Source organism: Cherax quadricarinatus, chromosome 4, assembly GCF_038502225.1.
Source record: "Cherax quadricarinatus isolate ZL_2023a chromosome 4, ASM3850222v1, whole genome shotgun sequence".
NCBI lineage: Eukaryota > Metazoa > Arthropoda > Malacostraca > Decapoda > Parastacidae > Cherax > Cherax quadricarinatus.
Window position 1 is genome coordinate 36767544 of NC_091295.1, and position 21785 is coordinate 36789328.

The 21785-nt window shown below is 38.2% G+C and overlaps 1 protein-coding gene across 3 annotated transcripts in view; it reads right to left on the reverse strand.

The window, feature by feature from the left end:
• The window catches only part of LOC128684562 (low molecular weight phosphotyrosine protein phosphatase), a 38168-nt gene that overhangs the window by 12106 nt on the left and 4277 nt on the right, over positions 1–21785 (reverse strand). For all 3 annotated transcript variants that reach the window (XM_053770823.2, XM_053770822.2, XM_053770821.2), the window contains exon 4: positions 19307–19468. In XM_053770823.2, the coding sequence (XP_053626798.1) occupies positions 19307–19468 (162 nt within the window). The remainder of the gene's footprint in view (positions 1–19306; positions 19469–21785) is intronic.

Below are 21785 nucleotides of genomic sequence, written 5' to 3' on the forward strand. Positions count from 1 at the left end.
AAATCTGTAGGGTCACCACCTTTATGTATTGGTGTAACCCTTGCTGTCTTGAGTAGTTTCGGGAAGGTGCTAGTTTCTAGTGACTTGTTAAAAAGTAATGAAATAGTATGCGAAAGGACATGGGCCGCTCGCTTGTACAATAATGGTGGGACATGAGACAGATTCCCTGAGTTATTTTTAAGTGACTTTATAATCTCGGTGACTTTCGTGGGCTCAGTTGGGACAAAACAGAAGGAATTTGGGAAATTCCCATCTAGGTAGTCCCCGGCATGGGCATTGGTACGTGGGATTTTGTTGGTGAGATTAGATCCTATGGTTGAGAAGAAGCCGTTTATCTTGTTAGCTGTGTCAGTGGGATGCAGAGGTGTTTCATTAGGTTTAGTTAGGACAATATTCTTGTTTTTTTTTCAGGTGGTGGGTCCCTAGAATCTGGGAGTGTTTTCCAGGTCTTTTTGATATCTCCTCTTGTGTCAGTGAATCTGCTGGAGTAGTATAGTTTGGCTTTCTTTATTACTTTGGTGAGAACTGATGAATAGTGTTTAAGAATATTTTTGTGTATTAAGCCCTGTCTATATTGGTTTTCATATTGGTGTTTCTTATCAATGGATTTCAGAATGCTGCTGGTTAGCCATGGGCAACCAAGCCATTTATTCGTGATCTGTTTCGTTTTTATAGGACAATGTTTGTTGTATAGTCTAAGTAATTTGTTAAGAAAAGTGTCTGTCCAGTCATCAATACCAATGGCCTTGGAGAATTCTGTAGGCCAGTCAACAGTCCCCAGGTCAGCTGTGAAATTCCTTATTGAGGCCTTGTCATGGAGTCTAAATGAAACTTTGTTGTATTCCAGTGGTGGTTTACTAATGTTTGTCAAGAGGAAGGTAGGGTAGTGGTCTGTAGTGCTGTCTGTGATTATCCCTGATTTAAGGGGGGCTAGTATATTGGTCCATATGTGGTCTATTATGGTTGCACTTGTCTCAGTGAGCCTGGTTGGTTTAGTTATTGTTGGTATGAGAAGTGTGTTGTTCATATTGTTGATGAAATCAGTTACAGGCTGATCATCTAGTAGGCCAAGGTTGATATTGAAGTCTCCAGCTAAGAGAAGGTGGTGCTTGTTCATTTGTCTGTTTGTTATTAGTGCCTTTAATTTCTCACTGAAATTTGGGATGTTTGTGTGGGGTATCCGGTAAATGGCACCGATTGTTATAGGCATCTTAAGGTTTTTTACTGTAAAATTAGCAAAAATGTATTCCCCATACTCATCACTAAAGCAAGTGGTGCTAATACAAGATAATTGGTAGAGTAATAGATTGCAATACCACCCCCAACTTGGTATGGTCTGCAGTTGTGGATTGCTGTGTATCCTGGTAGAGGGTAGATATCTATAGTGTCCTGCTTAAGCCAGGTCTCAGTAAGAATAATGCAGGAGAAGGGTGTTTTTAGCGACTCAAGGAGTGCCAGGAGGTCATCATAGTGTTTGCTTAAGGACCTGATGTTGTAGTTAAGAACTGATAGACTTTTAGAATTGTTTAGGATAGTGCCGGCTTGTGATGCTGTGTAATAAAGGCAGTTACTTTCCAATAGGTTTTGATTGGGTGTCAGATTATGGAGGTTTAGATCAGGGTCATTGCTCCATTAGACCAAATTCTTAGCTATTTTGCTAGTATGTGTTCCATTTTATCTATTGACCACAAGAAATCACCCAATCAACTATTTGAACTACCCAATAAAGTGACAAATTTGGTAATTAGGCCAATTTCACACAAAGTTCAAAATATACCAATTTCAAAATAAAGTCCAGAATAAACAAAGCAGGCAATCTTGGCACTAAAATAACATTTCCTCTGTTTATTAGTTGTGTTTTCAGGCTTTACACATTATTTCCATTTTGATTTTTTATTCACAAAGAATTTTTATTTACACCAAAAAATTAAAGATTTACTGTTTTGGAATATTGTTATAATTGTACAAATAATATCAGAGCATTTGTGAACACACATTAGACCCAGCAGCTGATGTATTGGACATGTGATGTGATTTGTTTACTCTTGAACATTGTCAAAAATTGAACATTTCTGCTACTTTGAGCTCAATTTCAAGCTATTTTGAGTACTAAAACCAATCAAAATCATCCTATTTCTGTAATATATCTTCCATTCTATTAAATGAGATCAAGAAACTGCGAATACAACTGTAAAAATCATACGAGAATATACTACAGTCTCTGTTTTAAACCAGAAACATGGTCACATTTTTCTTTTTTCTCATTATGCACTGTGTACTGCAAGATTTGTTTTATATGGTGCACACTTACCACATAAATGCATTCTCTCATATCTAGGCCCAAATTTACCACTCACAGCTTATCTGACTGAGCTGAGCTCATGACAGTACTATGGTTTGAACCCTGGCTCAAAGCCATAGAACTACGGGATGGACCCTCAAAGGGTTAAACTGAATTTTACAAAGTGTAAAATGAAAATATGCCGCAATTTGACACTAGTTTAATGGAGAAAACGTTTTAAAGGAAACTGTTTTAATTGACGGTTTACTGTAATTCCAAATAAGAACACCTTAAATGTTACAGATTTAAACTCCCAAACAGTTGAATTAAAATGGAAGATAAAGTAATATCTGAAAAGGTCAAAAAGCTACAACTGGATAATGACAAGAACACAATAGGCCCAGACAAGATAACATCATATGCTCTGAAGGTGTGGGCAAACTAAATTATCCCCTATGGAAAAACTTGAAATTTAGCTACAAGAGTATAAACTGACAAACGTATTATAAACCTGCAGGCAAGTAAACAAAATCCGTTGAACTACAAACCTAACTCACTCACAAGCAGTGTTTATATAACACACTTGGAGAGCAAAGTACTACTTGATAACAAACAATTTGGTTTTCAAACAGAAAATTCTTATTTGTTAAATCTATTAAACCTACTACAACAGCTCTAGAACTCATTCAAGAACAAAAGACACTGTCTATTAGCCACATGGCATCTTTACAGTAATGTATTAAGGCTTGGTCTATAAGGGGTTTTGTCTTTATTTCTTGCATTGTATAAACATATCTGGGTTTTGGAATTTAATTATTAAAATAAAAGGTACAGTGGAACCCTGGAGTGCGTCCTTAATCCGCTCCAGAAGGTCGGTCTAAATCCAAAACGGACGAAAATCAAAGCAATATTTCCCATAAAAAATAATGTAAATCCAATTAATCTGTTTCAGACACCCAAAAATATTAACAAAAAATAAATTTTATAGAGAATTACTATAGTGTTGCAGCTCTCTAGTGGTTGTCCACCATTCTGGCCACTCACATCCAACCCTATGGACTTCCCCAAAGCCACAGTAGATTCCACAACAGGCATAGGGTTGTCAAGTTTACACTAACTAATATTAAGTTAGTAATAGAACTAGGCATTAAAACAATAAAAAGTAAAATACATACACAGTACATTCATTACTTACCCTAAAATATTTGTAGTCTTAATGTAGTGCGAGAGTTGAGTTGTATTTATTTATAGTCCAAGGCAGACTACATCTGCCTGGACTATACCTACCAGCTAAATACACTGTTATTACCATCGACATATCGTGTTCACTGAGTTTAATTGTTTCAAACAACTACCTTTAGATGCAATCATAAACAAAGGGAGACGTAATGAATAATTCATGCCAAGAATTGTAAACAAAAGCATTATGTAAAGTGTATTAAGGGCAGTGACTGGGCCAGATGCAGATTCACAAAGTTTTCTCTAACGCTGGACCAAAGAAAATGTAATGTTTTCCTTCCACCAACTCGTCCCTATGTAACGTGTTCTTATATAATTTTGAAGAAAATATCACAGATGGATTAATGAAGTCAGAGTTGAATAAACACCAGCTGATACTAGCAGGAGACTTCAGCATAAACCTTATCCAAGCAACTGACCCTCCAGTAGCTGATTTCACAAATGCTATGAACAACAGCTTGTTGCTACCCTCTATAACAAAGCCAACAAGAATCTCTGAGACAAGTGCCTCGTTACTTGACCATATCTGGACCAACACGATATCCCCACTACAAGCAGGTATAATCACAGACAACACCACAGACCACTACCCTACCTTTCTCATAACCAACTTTTCTAAACTGCCTCAAGAAACAAGAAAGATCTCATTTCGCCTGCATGATGAGACATCAATAAACAACCTAAAACTAGCATTAGGTGCCACTGATTGGCAGAGAGAGCTAGATGACAGTAATAATACTGATAAAGATATCAAATTTTTTTACATAAAACCCTAAACCTCTATAACAAACATTGCCCAATCAAAACAAAACAGATCACAGAAAAGAGGCTAAACAGCCCATGGCTAACAAAAAGTATCCTCAAATCTATTAACCCTCTGGGGGTCGACAGGTCCTCTCAGAGACTTGTTCTCAGGGTTGGCCAAATTTAAAAAAAAAAAAAAAAAAAAAAAAAAAAAAAAAAAAAAAAAAAAAAAAAAAAAAAAAAAAAAAAAAATCTTATGAAAAGATAGAGAATCTTTTCCCAATCACAATGACACCAAAAGTATGAAATTTGATGGAAAACTTACGAAGTTACGCTCTCGCGAAGTTAGCGGTCTTGATGATGTTTATGCAGCTATTTTGCCCACTTTGAGCCCTATTTTTGGCCAATTCCAGTGTACTAGTCGACAAAAATCATAACTATTTCGCTAGAACTCCATTTTTTCTATCGAATGAGTACAAGAAACCACCCATTTACCGATTTCAACTATCCAATAAAGTGGTCAGAATTTAGCAATTTTGCCAATTTCACACAAATTTCAAAAGATGCCAATTTCCGAATAGGGTCCAGAATAAACAAGAAAGACATTCCTGGCACTAAAATAAGTTCTCTGCTCGTTAGTCACATCCCCAGGCCCCTCTTATATTTCTTTGGCTTTCCACTTCAAATTTTTATTCTAACAAAAAAATAAGATTTACTGTTATGCAGACTACTGCATTGGTGTAGAAATGGTATAAATAATATCAGCGCACATGTGAAAGAATATCAGACTCACCAGTTGATGTGTATTGGACACTTGGCATGATTTGTTTACTTTTGAACTTTGGTAAAAATCGAACATTTCTGCTACTTTGAGCTCAATTTTAAGGTATTTTCATTGTAAAACCAGTCAAAACCATCTCAATTTCTGTAATATGTCTTCCATTCTATAAAATGAGACCAAGAAAACTAGAATACAACAATAAATATCATACAAAAATACAGTGCAAAGTCGCTGTTTTAATCCAAAAACATGGTCAAAGTTTTTTTTTTCTCATTATGCACTGTGTGCTGCAGGATTTTTTTATATTGCGCACACTGACCACATAGACCCATTCTTTCATATGTAGGCCTACCAGCTTTCTCTCACTAGATTTGAGGGCGCTAGAATTTAGGCGTACTAGTACGTCAAAAACCCTGGGTCGTAAGACGTATTAGTACGTCCGAAACCCCCAAAGGGTTAATAAAAAAACAGCAAATTGAAAAACAGTTCAGATTAGGCTTAATTACTTAAGAATTTACTAAAAGATACACATCAATATTCATAAAACTAATACGTAAATCAAAGCAAATGTATTATGAAAATAGATTTAGTGAAATAAAAGGTGACATGAAAAGTACCTGGCAATCCCTCTCCAAAATTTTGCGCTCTAGGAAACCGTCTGGAAATAGAGAGATAAACTTAACTAAACCAGATGAACCTCACATGCAACCTATAGACCTATGGCCCGGTGGCCTGGTGGCTAAAGCTCCCGCTTCACACACGGAGGGCCCGGGTTCGATTCCCGGCGGGTGGAAACATTTCGACGTGTTTCCTTACACCTGTTGTCCTGTTCACCTAGCAGCAAATAGGTACCTGGGTGTTAGTCGACTGGTGTGGGTCGCATCCTGGGGGACAAGATTAAGGACCCCAATGGAAATAAGTTAGACAGTCCTCGATGACGCACTGACTTTCTTGGGTTATCCTGGGTGGCTAACCCTCCGGGGTTAAAAATCCGAACGAAATCTTATCTTATCTTATCTTCTTCTCTACTGTAGGATCAAAGCTAGCAAGTCAAATTCTTAGCTCAAATACCCAGCCAAGCGAGTACCTCACTGGCAACTATCCAAATACTCTTTTTCTAGCTCCAACTAATCCCACTGAAGTCTCACTCATCATTAAATCATTAAAGAACAAATCAGGTGATCTAGATAACTTGCTGCCATTCATATATAAAAAGGCTGCACCAGAACTGTCACCCATTATTGCAGCAATGTTTAACAAATCTATAGCATCCTCAACCTTCCCATCTATACTCAAAACAGCAAGGGTCACCCCACTCCACAAAGGAGGAGATCCAGCTGATTTGAACAATTACAGACCCATATCAAACTTGCCCTTACTCTCCAAGATATTTGAAAAAATAATACACAAGTGGCTTTACTACTACCTAACATCCAACAACATACTTAACCCATGCCAGTTTGGGTTTAGACCAAATAAAAGTACGAATGACACTATTATACAAATGCTTGACCTAATATACACAGCTCTCGATAAAAATGAATATCCTCTGGGGCTCTTTATCAACCTATAAAAAGCGTTTGACACAGTTGACCACAATCTCTTGCACCTCAAACTGAATCATTACGGCATAAGAGGACATTCTCTTGACTACCTAAAATCCTATCTTAATGACAGACACCAGTATGTACATGCAAATTTAGTCAATTCAGCTATCCAACCTGTAGATGAATGGTTCACAGAACCGACACGTTGATAAATTAGACACATGTGCAACTCTTGGGTATCTTTATTAAGGAAACGTTTCGCCACACAGTGGCTTCATCAGTCCATACACAGGAGAAACTTGAAGAACAGGAGGAGAATGAGGTAATCAGTCCCTCAACCTTGAGTCGACTCAAGGTTGAGGGACTGATTACCTCATTCTCCTCCTGTTCTTCAAGTTTCTCCTGTGTATGGACTGATGAAGCCACTGTGTGGCGAAACGTTTCCTTAACAAAGATACCCAAGAGTTGCACATGTGTCTAATTTATCCAACCTGTAGCTGTAGGAGTACCCCAGGGTAGTGTCCTAGGCCCACTCCTCTTTCTCATCTGCATCAATGATCTCCCCAATGCATCCCAACTCCTTAAACCAGTTCTATTCGCAGATGACACTACATATGTCTACTCCCATTCAGACCCAGCTGTCCTTGGAAACACTGTAAACAATGAACTGCTAAAGATATATGCTTGGATGACCAACAAACTCACTCTCAACATAGAAAAAACATACTTCATGCTGTTTGGCAACAGGGCCTCAAATATCCAACTCAACATACTGTTAAATGGTTCCCCTATGTCAAGACACACAGAGGGCAAATTTCTAGGTCTTCTCTTTGACTGTAATCTTAAATTTCAGTCCCATACCCATCACATAGCCAAAAAAATTTCTAAATCAGTAGGAATCCTTTCCAAGATACGATGCTATGTACCACAAACGACTCTCCTTACCCTGTACCACTCTCTAATATATCCTTACCTCACCTATGGTATTTGTGCCTGGGGCTCAACCTCAACCAACCACCTTAGACTCTTAATAATCCAACAAAAAGCTGCTGTGTGGGTGATAACCAGCTCCTGTGCTAGACAGCACACCCCACCACTTTTCAAAAGACTCAACTTGCTAAATATACAAGACATACACTCTTTTTATTGTGCCTACTACATATACAGGACATTAAACTCCACTGTAAACCCTCCCCTAAAACTACTCCTCGACAGTTACAACAGAATGCACAGGCACAATACAAGGCATAAGGCACTTTTCAACATCCCTTGAGTCAGACTCTCACTATGCAAGAACGCTATGCACATAAAAGGCCCAAAGATCTGGAACTCGCTACCGGAACAGGTCAAGGATCCCCTGACAGCTTATAAATTTAGGACTTTGCTAAAAAATCATCTTATCTCACAATATTAACTAAATCAACCATACATCTGCTAACTAGTTTTATTATGTGACCTGTAGGCTCTTAATTCTGCCAATCCATAAAATCATCTTGTTTCTCAATATTAACCAAATCTGTCATAACATCTGCTAATTAGTCTTATCATGTGACTTCCTGGCTTTTAATTCTGCCATCCATAAAATATTACCACTGCATTATTACTTGTAAGTTAGATTTTGTACTAAGTTTAAATAAGATTGTAAAACAGCTAACCACTATTCCTTGTTTAGTTTTAAATATAGTTACTATGTAATATTATCTTATCTAGTTTTAATTAGTTACAATGTATTAGGATTAGTTTGCCCAAAATGCCTCAGCATGATAGTGGCTATCTTTGTACTTAGCAAATCAAAATTGTAATTACACATTGCAACCTTTACAAAAAAATAAACTTTAATTATTATTACAGTGGACCCCCACATAACGTTGGCATCGCATAGTGTTAAATCCGCATAGCGATACATTTTATCGCTAAAATTTTGCCTAGCATAGTGCTAAAAAATTCGCTCAACGCGATTCGTCCAAGACACGTCCATGCGGCCTGAGCCAGCCTCACTTGTTCTGCCAGTGGCATTGTTTACAAGCCAGCCTCCGTGGTAACATTCAAGCATACAATCGGAACATTTCGTATTATTACACCCTCTTTATAGTGATTTCACCTGAAAAATAAGTGACCATGGGCCCCAAGAAAGCTTCTAGTGCCAACCCTACAGGAATAAGGGTGAGAATTACTATGGAGATGAAGAAAGAGATCATTGCTAAGTATGAAAGTGGAGTGCGTGTCTCCGAGCTGGCCAGGTTGTATAGTAAACCCCAGTCAACCATCGCTTCTATTATGTCCAAGAGAACGGCAATCAAGGAAGCTGTTCTTGCCAAAGGTTTAACTGTGCTTTCGAAACAGAGATCGCAAGTGATAGAAGATGTTGAGAGATTGTTATTGGTGTGGATAAACGAAAAATAGATAGCAGGCGATAGCATCTCTCAAGCGATCATAAGTGAAAAGGCTAGGAAGTTGCACTAGTGGTGATGCGAGTGAATTTAAGGCCAGCAAAGGTTGGTTTGAGAGATTTAACCCTTTGAGGGTCGACAGGCCCTCTCCGAAACTCGTTCTCAGGGTCGGCCAAATTTAAAAAAAAAAAAAAAATTATTTTCTCTTATGAAAAGATAGAGAATCTTTTTCCGATCATAACGACACCAAAAGTTTGAAATTTGATAGAAAACTTACGGAATTATGCTCTCGCAAAGTTAGCGGTCTCGGCGATGTTTACGGATCGGCGATTTTGCCCACTTTGAGCCCCATTTTCGGCCAATTTCACTGTACTAGTCGACAAAAAACATGAATATTTCGCTAGAACTCCATTTTTTCTATCGAATGGGTGCAAGAAACCACCCATTTATAAATTCAACTATCCAGTACAGTGGTCAGAATTTAGCAATTTTGCCAATTTCACACAAATTTCAAAAGATGCCAATTTCGGAATAGGGTCCAGAATAAACAAGAAAGACATTCCTGGCACTAAAATGACATTTCCTCTAGTCATTAGTCACGTCTCAAGGCCCCTCTTATATTCTTTTGCTTTCCACTTTGAATTTTTATTCTCACAAAAAATATAAGATTTACTGTTATGCAGACTACTGCATTAGTGTAAAAAATGGTATAAATATTATTGGTGCACTTGTGAAAGAATATTAGACTCACCAGTTGACGTGTATTGCACGCTTGGCACGATTTGTTTACTTTTGAAGTTTGGTAAAAATCGAACATTTCTGCTACTTTGAGCTCAATTTCAAGGCACCTTTCATTGTAAAACCAGTCAAAATCATCTCAATTTCAGTAATATGTCTTCCATTCTATAAAATGAGACCAAGAAAACTAGAATACAACAATAAATACTATACGAAAATACACTGCAAAGTCGCTGATTTATTAAAAAAAAATGGAAAAAGTTTTTTTTTTCTCATTATGCACCGTGTGCTGCAGGATTTTTTTTAGACTGTGCACACTGACCACATAGACCCATTCTTTCATATGAAGGCCTACCAGCTTTCTCCCACTAGATTTGAGGTCGCTAGAATTTATGAGTACTAGTACGTCAAAAACCCCTACTCGTAAGACGTACTAGTACGACGAAAACCCTCAAAGGGTTAAGAGGCGTAGTGGCATACATAGTGTGATAAGGCATGGTGAGGCTGCCAGTTCGGACCAAAAAGCAGCTGAAAAATTATTTTTTTTTTTTTATTATCACACTGGCCGATTCCCACCAAGGCAGGGTGGCCCGAAAAAGAAAAACTTTCACCATCATTCACTCCATCACTGTCTTGCCAGAAGGGTGCTTTACACTACAGTTTTTAAACTGCAACATTAACACCCCTCCTTCAGAGTGCAGGCACTGTACTTCCCATCTCCAGGACTCAAGTCCGGCCTGCCGGTTTCCCTGAATCCCTTCATAAATGTTACTTTGCTCACACTCCAACAGCACGTCAAGTATTAAAAACCATTTGTCTCCATTCACTCCTATCAAACACGCTCACGCATGCCTGCTGGAAGTCCAAGCCCCTCGCACACAAAACCTCCTTTTCCCCCTCCCTCCAACCTTTCCTAGGCCGACCCCTACCCCGCCTTCCTTCCACTACAGACTGATACACTCTTGAAGTCATTCTGTTTCGCTCCATTCTCTCTACATGTCCGAACCACCTCAACAACCCTTCCTCAGCCCTCTGGACAACAGTTTTGGTAATCCCGCACCTCCTCCTAACTTCCAAACTACGAATTCTCTGCATTATATTCACACCACACATTGCCCTCAGACATGACATCTCCACTGCCTCCAGCCTTCTCCTCGCTGCAACATTCATCACCCACGCTTCACACCCATATAAGAGCTTTGGTAAAACTATACTCTCATACATTCCCCTCTTTGCCTCCAAGGACAAAGTTCTTTGTCTCCACAGACTCCTAAGTGCACCACTCACTCTTTTTCCCTCATCAATTTTATGATTCACCTCATCTTTCATAGACCCATCCGCTGACACGTCCACTCCCAAATATCTGAATACGTTCACCTCCTCCATACTCTCTCCCTCCAATCTGATATCCAATCTTTCATCACCTAATCTTTTTGTTATCCTCATAACCTTACTCTTTCCTGTATTCACCTTTAATTTTCTTCTTTTGCACACCCTACCAAATTCATCCACCAATCTCTGCAACTTCTCTTCAGAATCTCCCAAGAGCACAGTGTCATCAGCAAAGAGCAGCTGTGACAACTCCCACTTTGTGTGTGATTCTTTATCTTTTAACTCCATGCCTCTTGCCAAGACCCTCGCATTTACTTCTCTTACAAACCCATCTATAAATATATTAAACAACCACGGTGACATCACACATCCTTGTCTAAGGCCTACTTTTACTGGGAAAAAATTTCCCTCTTTCCTACATACTCTAACTTGAGCCTCACTATCCTCGTAAAAACTCTTCACTGCTTTCAGTAACCTACCTCCTACACCATACACTTGCAACATCTGCCACATTGCCCCCCTATCCACCCTGTCATATGCCTTTTCCAAATCCATAAATGCCACAAAGACCTCTTTAGCCTTATCCAAATACTGTTCACTTACATGCTTCACTGTAAACACCTGGTCCACACACCCCCTACCTTTCCTAAAGCCTCCTTGTTCATCTGCTATCCTATTCTCCGTCTTACTCTTAATTCTTTCAATTATAACTCTACCATACACTTTACCAGGTATACTCAACAGACTTATCCCCCTATAATTTTTGCACTCTCTTTTATCCCCACTGCCTTTATACAAAGGAACTATGCATGCTCTCTGCCAATCCCTAGGTACCTTACCCTCTTCCATACATTTATTAAATAATTGCACCAACCACTCCAAAACTATATCCCCACCTGAAAAATATGTGCATGAATTCAAGGAGTACATAAACAGTGAAGGACTGAAACCTGAACAAGTGTTTAATTGTGACGAAACAGGCCTGTTTTGGAAGAAAATGCCAAGCAGGACCTACATTACTCAGGAGGAAAAGGCACTCCCAGGACATAAGCCTATGAAAGACAGGCTTACTCTTCTCATGTGTGCCAATGCTAATGGTGATTGCAAAGTGAAGCCTTTATTAGTGTATCACTCTGAAACTCCCAAAGCGTTCAGGCAAAAGAATATCCTCAAGGCTAATTTGTGTGTGCTGTGGAGGGCAAACAATAAGGCATGGGTCACTAGGGACTTTTTCTATGACTGGTTACACCAAGCATTTGCCCTCACTGTGAAAAATTACCCAACTGAAAAGAAATTAGACCTTAAGTGCCTCCTGGTGTTAGACAATGCCCCTGGTCATCCTACAGACTTGGCAGAGCAACTTTGTGGGGACATGAGCTTCATTAAGGTGAAGTTTTTGCCTCCTAATACCACTCCTCTCCTGCAGCCCATGGACCAGCAGGTTATTGCAAACTTCAAAAAACTGTACACAAAAGCTCTGTTTGAAAAGTGCTTTGTAGTGACCTCAGAAACTCAATTGACTCTAAAGAGAGTTTTGGAGAGAGCACTTTAATATCCTCAATTGTGTAAACCTTTTAGGTAAGGCTTGGGAGGGAGTGACTAAGAGGACCTTGAACTCTGCTTGGAAGAAACTGTGGCCAGAATGTGTAGACCAAAGGGATTTTGAAAGATTTGAGGCTAACCCTGAGAATCCTATGCCAGTTGAGGAATAAATTGTGGCATTGGGGAAGTCCTTGGGGTTGGAGGTTAGTGGGGAGGATGTGGAAGAGTTGGTGGAGGAGGACAATGAAGAACTAACCACTGATGAGCTGCTAGATCAACTTCAACAGCAAGAGGCCACACCTGAGGAAATTGCTTCGGAGGAGGGGAGAGAGAAATTGAAGAAGTTGCCTACTTCAAAGATTAAGGAAATCTGTGCAAAGTGGCTTGAAGTGCAAACCTTTATGGATGAAAATCACCCTCAGACAGCTATTGCAAGCCGTGCTGGTGACTATTACACTGACACTGTTGTGAAACACTTTAGGAAAGTCATAAAGGAACGAGAGGTACAGGCCACTATGGACAGATATGTTGTGCGACAGAAGTCCAGTGACTCTGAAGCTGGTCCTAGTGGCATTAAAAGAAGGGAAGCAACCCCGGAAAAGGACTTGACACCTCAAGTCCTAATGGAAGGGGATTCCCCTTCTAAACACTAAAACCATCCAGTCTCTCCTCTTCCCATCCCATCAATCATCACCACATCTTCAATAAAGGTAAGTGTCATGTAACTGTGCATGTTTTCTTAAGTTTGTGTGTATTAAAATTAATATTTCATATGGTAAATTTTTTTTTTTCATACTTTTGGGTGTCTTGCACGGATTAATTTGATTTCCATTATTTCTTATGGGGAAAATTAATTCGCATAACGATAATTTTGCATAACATTCAGCTCTCAGGAACGGATTAATAGCGTTATGCGGGGGTCCACTGTATTGTTATTATTATTATTAACCCTTTCAGGGTTAGTGCCATACTAGTACGGTTTATGCGCCAGGGTTGGTACCATACTAGTAAGCATAAATTCTAGCGGCTTCAAATTAAGCGGGAAACAGCTGGTAGGCCTAGATGTGAGAGAATGGGTCTGCGTGGTCAGTGTGCGTGGTAGGAAAAAATTCGGGGACCCAGTGGTGCATTGTGGGAACGCCATTTTAGTACATCTTGCTCACCATGCCTTGCGGTAAGAAACTCCTCACTCCTAGGTGAATTGGGACACTTTTGTTCCCCAGTGACAGTTCTAATACAGATGGATGTGTCAGTGAAGATGAGTATCAAGGTTTTCAGGAGGTTGTGACTGAAACTAATGACCATAATACTGGTAATAGCGAGGAAAATCCAGATGACCTTCCACCTCTGGTGATCGGCCGTCTTGTTCACGTTCAGTTGTACCAGAACGAAAGAGGAAACTCGTATTTTCCCATATCCTGGACTCAGATGTGAGCAATGATGATGATTGTGATAGTGAATATGAACTCTAATCTCTTGAAAACAGTTCCAGTAACGAAAGTGAAGTAGAATATTCTCCAGTGAAGTGTCAGTATATACGACAGTATATGTGCTCTGGTAATGTGCCATATGCTATTCCAAGGGTAAGGAGTACACCTTGGAGTACATCCCATGGCTGTACAACAGAACAGATAGCGAAAATGAAGATGATAGTGTTGCAATTGGGATGGAAAATGTGCATGCATCTGTTGGTGGTAGTGGTAGTGCCAGCCGTGAGGCACCAGCAGTGGGCCATGCTGCCACCCACGCCGCTGACTCAGCTGAACTACAACAAAGGCCACCATCTCCCACCCACCCACCACACCAACCTCCACAACCACAGCCACCTGTCAGTATCCAGTACCCACCAGCAGACTGCACCTGGGATTGGCAGGAAGCTGCCAATTTTGTTCCCAATCCCCATCACTTTGATGAAAATCAAAGTGGAATACGGCCATCTTGTACACTTGGGGAACAATGCCACTGAACTGGAATGTTTCGAGTTATTCTTAACAAACCCCTAATGGAAATTATTGTCAGGGAAAGCAACAGATGCTTCGATTACACCATGGCAAACACAATCCTTTCACCAAAATCACGCCTACGCCATTGGAAGGAGACAACTGTGGCTGAGTTGCATCTTTTTGTTTGCCACAATAATGCTTATGCCACATGTGTATAAGCACAGTGTCAAATCATACTGGTCAACAGACCATCTGATTGCAACCCCAGGTTTCAGTGATATAATAGGAGTGAATCGATTTGTGCTACTATTACGTATGCTTCACTTCTCGGACAAAACCAGGCCTGTCAGAAACGACAGGTTATTTAAGATTAGGAATGTGTTTGTGTATCTGAAACAGAATTCATTATGTATTTTTATCCCTTCAGGAAGCTTGTTATTGACGAGTCTTCAGTTCTGTTCAAAGGAAGACTGTCATTCAAGCAGTATATACCAAGCAAGAGGAAACGCTTTGGTATAAAGTTGTTTGTGCTTTGTGATTGCTACAGTGGTCTTGTATTGGAAATAATTGTGTACACTAGAAGTAATACACTGCGACATACCAGGAAGTTACTGGGTATCTCTGGTGATGTGGTTAGAACAATGATGGTACCATATCTTGGCAAGGGGCATATATTATATACTGATAACTGGTACACAAGCCCCTTACTCAGTGATTTCTTGCGAGTGAACATGACAAATGTGTGTGGCACAGTGCGTGGAAATCATAAACATATGCCCAGGTTCAACGCTGGCACTCGTAGAGGTGAGGTGCAGGCGTTTGCTGCCAATGACATCATGGCATTTCGGTGGCATGACAAACGAGATGTCACACCGTTGTCATCAGTTCACCCTAACGAAATGGCAGACACTGGCATGCAGCATAGAGAGAACAATGAACCCATTCTAAAACCTGCAGCTGTGATGGACTACACCCTCAATATGCATTCACTGGACAAATGTGACATGCAGACTGGGTTTGCTGATTGTGTTTGCAAGAGTTGTAAGTGGTACATAAAAATCTTTTTCCATATTCTGGACATTTCCATGCTCAACGGTTTTAATATATATGAGATGAGGACCAAAAACAAACCACCATATGGTGAATTTTGTTTGTCTGTCATCAGACAAATAATAATCAAGTACCAAGGAACAACACCTGCAACAGAAAACCGCCCATGAAATTATCAACAACTATCTTCTCGTTTGAAGCCTGGTAATCACTTCCTAATGAAACTGCTTGCTACTGCTTTCAAGAAAAAGGCTCTGAAGAGGTGTTACGTCTCTGCACATACAAAAAAAATGCCCACAACAACGCAGAGACACTCATTTCATATGTGAGGAGTGTGAAACACCATTGTGCATGACACCGTGTTTCAAAGACTTCCACAGGCTGCAGAACTTCTAAGAACATGTCCAGTGACTGTATATATATAATATAGAAAAATTGTAATAAACATTTTACTTTGTTTGTGTAAACATGTTTTGTAAAAATATAATGACAACAGTGTTTGTGCAGTGATTGTGTAGTACAGAAAGAGTGAATATTTACAAAATAGTCCTCATGTTGGTCTCACAGGACATAAAAGTTACTTGAAAGATAAAAATATTAAAAAATAATAGAAAAAGGTAGAAAAAACAAAATAAATGATTATCGGGTGACTGGCAGTCGGCGATGTTGCCGTATGAGGTTCAATTTCTGTCAACTTCACGCCTCCATATCTCGGTAAGTATTGATGGTAAAAAATTTTTTTAGCCTATAAAATTAAAAAAAAAAAAAAAAACTATCTTTCGAATATTTTCCAACCCTGAGAACAAGTTTGGGAGAGGGCCTGTCGACCCTGCAGGGGTTAAAATAAGACATTTAATGTGCCCAAGAATGATTATTACGTACTATTAGTATTACTATGGTGTTAAGACTAGAAGGACACTGAGTGAACGAGTAACAGAGGCATATTTATATGCTATGTAATGTGTTTCTTATATAATTTTGAAAAAAATATCGTAGTTGGATTAATGAAAATGTCTATATTAAAATAAGACATTTAATGTGCCCAAGATTGAGTCATGAGCGTATGAGCAACCCAAGGGGACGCGTCTGATATGGATGATTTTTGGGACGACGTACGAAATCCAGAGCAAAATTTTGCCGAAAAAAGTGGTTGAAATCTGACTCATACGATATCCGGTGCACACAAAATCCGAGGTTCCACTGTATTTAAAACAAAATGCATAGAGTGGAGTCAAATTTTAACTGCAAATGGACTTTTATTAGTATGTACTGTTTAACAGAATTTTCAGCAAAATCATCCAGTTATAAAAATCATCCAATTATAAAAATTTTAGATATGCCCATTGTGTTTTCAGGGAACTACAGTGGACCCCCGCTTAACGATCACCTCCCAATGCAACCAATTATGTAAGTATTTATGTAAGTGAGTTTGTACATGTATGTTTGGGGGTCTGAAATGGACTAATCTACTTCACAATATTCCTTATGGGAACAAATTCAGTCAGTACTGGCACCTGAACATACTTCTGGAATGAAAAAATATCGTTAACTGGGGGTCCATTCTATTTTATAGTGGATTAATTCTTCTTTTTGACCCTATGGATTTAAGGGGGTATATTAAAAATATGTAATTCATTAAATGTCAGATGAAGCTTTGTTTTATAGTAGATTATCAGAAAGGTAAACAGAGTATTATACAGATTTTTAGGAGTTTACAAGTTTAAGTGCAGTGGTACCCCGAGTTTCGTACAGCTCTCAACTCGAACACTTATAAGTGCTTTTGTAAGTGTATTTTTGGGAGTCTGAAATGGACTAATCTAATTTAAATTATTCCTTATGGGAACAAATTTGTTCAGTAATGGCACTTGAACAGCCTTCTGGAACGAATTATAACCGAAACTCAGAGTACCACTGTACTATAAAGATAAATTAAGATGCATCTCTATAAATATCTTTAACCCCTTCAGGGTCCAAGGCCCAAATCTGAAGTGCATACCAGTGTCCAAGAATTTTCAAAAAAAAAATTTGTTATTTTTTCTTATGAAATGGTAGAGAATCTTTTTGTGAAGGTAATAAAACAAAAAGTACGAAATTTGATGGAAAACTGACGAAATTATGCTCTCGCGAATTTTGATGTGTCAGCGATATTTACGAATCGGCGATTTTGCCGACTTTGACTCCCATTTTAGGCCAATTACATTATTCCAGTCAACCAAATTCTTAGCTATTTCACTAGTATTACTTCTATTCTATCGATTGAGCACAAGAAATCGCCAAGTCAACTGTTTCAACTACAAATTAAAGTGATCGGAAATTGTTAATTTGGCCAATTTAACACACAGTTCAAAATATTCCAATTTCAAAATAGGGTCCAGAATAAACAATGTAGGTATTCCTGGAACTAAACTAACATTTCCTCTGTTCATTAGTTACATTTTGAGGCTTTACAAATAAATTCCATTTTGATTTTTTATTCACATAATGAATTTTTATTCACACCAAAAAATAGAAGATTTACTGTTATGCAATACTGTAATAATTGTATAAATATCATCACCATATTTGTGAATGCATATTAGACCCACCAGCTGGCGTGTATTAGACGTGTGAGGTCGTTTGTTTACTCTTGAATATCGGCAAAAATTTAATATTTCTGCTACTTTGAGCTCAGTTTCAAACCATTTCCAGTGCTAAAACCAATAAAAATCATCTCTATTTCTGAAATACGTATGTCTTCCATTCTATCAAATGAGACCAAGAAATAGCAAATACAACTATAAAAAACGTACGATAAAACACTACAAAGTCGCTGTTTTAATTGAAAAATCATGATTTCAGTTTTTTTTCTCTCATTATACACAGTGTGCTGCAGGATCTGTTTTATGTGGTGCACACATACCACATAGATATATTCTCTCATATCTAGGCCCAAATGTATCACTCACAGTTTATCAGAGTGAGCTGAGCTCATGACGTAGATCTACGGTTTGGACCCTGAACGTAAAGCCGTAGATCTATGGGACGGACCTTGAAAGGCTTAAATATATACATACAAAGAAAAACAAAAAATATGACCAGAATTTTTTTTTATCAGGATTTATCCAACTCCAAAAGGGGGTTTTGATTGATCCACGATAGAAAATTTGGGGTTGGTTATCAACATTTCCTATTTTTTTTTTTTTGGAAAACATGCATTTTATGAGAGATGTTAATGTGTGATCAAATATTTGCAAACTGAGGCGACAACTTTTATAATTTGTGGACTTTTTTATTAAAGATTCTTACAAGCCTATAAGCCAAAATTTATAAGATAAAACGGCAACAATTTTTAGATATGTCCATTGTTATTTTAAATTCCCCTACTAGATTTTCATAATCTAAACCTATATATGTTTAATTAACTATTAAAATGATAATGACCAGGCCATGGTGGCCTGGTCGGCAAAGCTCTCATTTCACATACCAAGTGTCTGTGGTTCAATTCCCGGCAAGGGTGGAAACATTGGGCATGTTGCTTTACACCCGTTGTCCCGTTCACCTATCAAGCAAATAGGTACCTGGGTGCTAGTCGACTGGTGTGGGTCGCATACTGGGGGACAAGATTGAGGACCCCAATGGAAATATGAGAGTCCCTCGATGATGCATTGCCTTTCTTGGGTTATCCTGAATGGCTAACCCTCCGGGGTTAAAAATCCAAATAAAATCTTATCTTAACTTACATAGTATGGATCTCTGATGATCAACTCCTTTTTAGGATCATATGATCCAAAGAGTTCAATCTGAGCCGTGCTTTTCTTGGGAGCACGAGATTTGATGTCAGAGATGTTCTCATGGTCCATCCCAAAAATGTAGTCATAGTGTGTGAAGTCTGCTTTAGTGAGCTGTTAAAAAAAAAAAAAAAAAACACTTAGAGAGGTTACACTTGCAAGGATTAGCATTTTACTTCAGAACATATAACAGTTTCTAATACCTCATTCAGCCAAATACTAACTGAAACCTTATATCACACATACATAAAATAGACACATACAACATAAAAAAAAAATTAGGATATGTTTTGTTCCTGGTAAGTGAAGCACATCCTAATGTGCCCTAACATTACATGTGTCTTTTATACGAATGGAATGTTATTAAAACATTGTATTATCAGCAGGATAAAAAAGACTTATAAAACATCACTAATTTAACCCTTAACCCTTTCAGGGTCCAAGGCCCAAATCTGGAGTCACGCACCAGTGTCCAAGAATTTAAAAAAAAAAAAATTGTTATTTTTTCTTATGAAATCGTAGAGAATCTTTTTGTGAAGGTAATAAAACAAAAAGTACGAAATTTGGTGGAAAATTTACGAAATTATGCTCTCGCGAATTTTGATGTGTCAGCGACATTTACGAATCGGCGATTTTGCCGACTTTGACTCCCATTTTAGGCCAATTACATTATTCCAATCAACCAAATTCTTAGCTATTTCACTAGTATTACTTCTATTCTATCGATTGAGCACAAGAAATCGCCAAGTCAACTGTTTCAACTACAAAATAAAGTGATCGGAAATTATTAATTTGACCAATTTAACACAAAGTTCAAAATATTCCAATTTCAAAATAGGGTCCAGAATAGACAATGTAGGCATTCCTGGCACTAAACTAACGTTTCCTCTGTTCATTAGTTATGTTTTGAGGCTTTACAAATAAATTCCATTTTGATTTTTTATTCACATAATGAATTTTTATTCACACCAAAAAAATAGAAGATTTACTGTTATGCAATACTGTAATAATTGTATAAATATCATCACCATAATTGTGAATGTATATTAGACCCACCAGCTGACGTGTATTAGACGTGTAAGGTCGTTTGTTTACTCTTGAATATCGGCAAAAATTTAACATTTCCGCTACTTTGAGCTCAGTTTCAAGCCATTTCCAGTGCTAAAACCAATCAAAATCATCTCTATTTCTGTAATATGTCTTCCATTCTATCAAATGAGACCACGAAATCGCAAATACAACTATAAAAAACATATGAAAAAACACTGCAAAGTTGCTGTTTTAATCAAAAAATCATGATTTAAGTTTTTTCTCTCATTATACACAGTGTGCTGCAGGATCTGTTTTATGTGGTGCACACATACCACATAGATGTATTCTCTCATATCTAGGCCCAAATGTACCACTCACAGTTTATCAGAGTGAGCTGAGCTCATGGCGTAGATCTACGGTTTGGACCTTGAACGTAAAGCCGTAGATCTACGGGACGGACCCTGAAAGGGTTAAACTGACCAAACGTAGATCTACGTTTTTTCAACATTTGAAAGTATGTAAAAAAGTAATTTTTTTTTTTACATTTGAAAATGTGTAAAAAAAAAATTTGATCTACTTTTTTTTTTTTTTGTTATATTTGAAAATATGTAAAATAACGTTTGGAGCATTTTGGAGCACTTTTGGAGCACTACGCATGTGAACGTAAATTTGTTTGGACAGTTTAATGGTTAACCATATTATGATATACCATTATTGGTCCAGCTGCCAATTAAAGTCAATCTGTACATAAAATAAAAAACATCAGTCTTGCCTGTGAGTGGTTTCAAGGCATTTGACTCTCTCACAACCCAGCCTGAAGCCCGACAACCTTGGTGATCGGGCAATTACTACTCAAACTCCCATGCTCACGTAGCCATCATAAGATGGATAATCAAAAGATCCTCCTGCAGGAAGTGGTTCATCAACCCCTTTGTTTTAATAATAATATTCTTATGCTTGTGGCAAGAAAATTTAAGTCACGAACTTCAGAGGTTGTCACACTTGACTGAGCTTGTGACCCCAATTTTTCACTAGAATCATTGTACACCTCCTGTATTACACACTCTCAAAAGCTACAAATTTAGTGTACAGATTAGGGACCTGGATTATGACTACATTAATTTTCATTGATTGGCAGAGAGCATGCATAGTTCCTTTGTATAAAGGCAAAGGGGATAAAAGAGAGTGCAAAAATTATAGGGGGATAAGTCTGTTGAGTATACCTGGTAAAGTGTATGGTAGAGTTATTATTGAAAGAATTAAGAGTAAGACGGAGAATAGGATAGCATATGAACAAGGAGGCTTTAGGAAAGGTAGGGGGTGTGTGGACCAGGTGTTTACAGTGAAACATATAAGTGAACAGTATTTAGATAAGGTTAAAGAGGTCTTTGTGGCATTT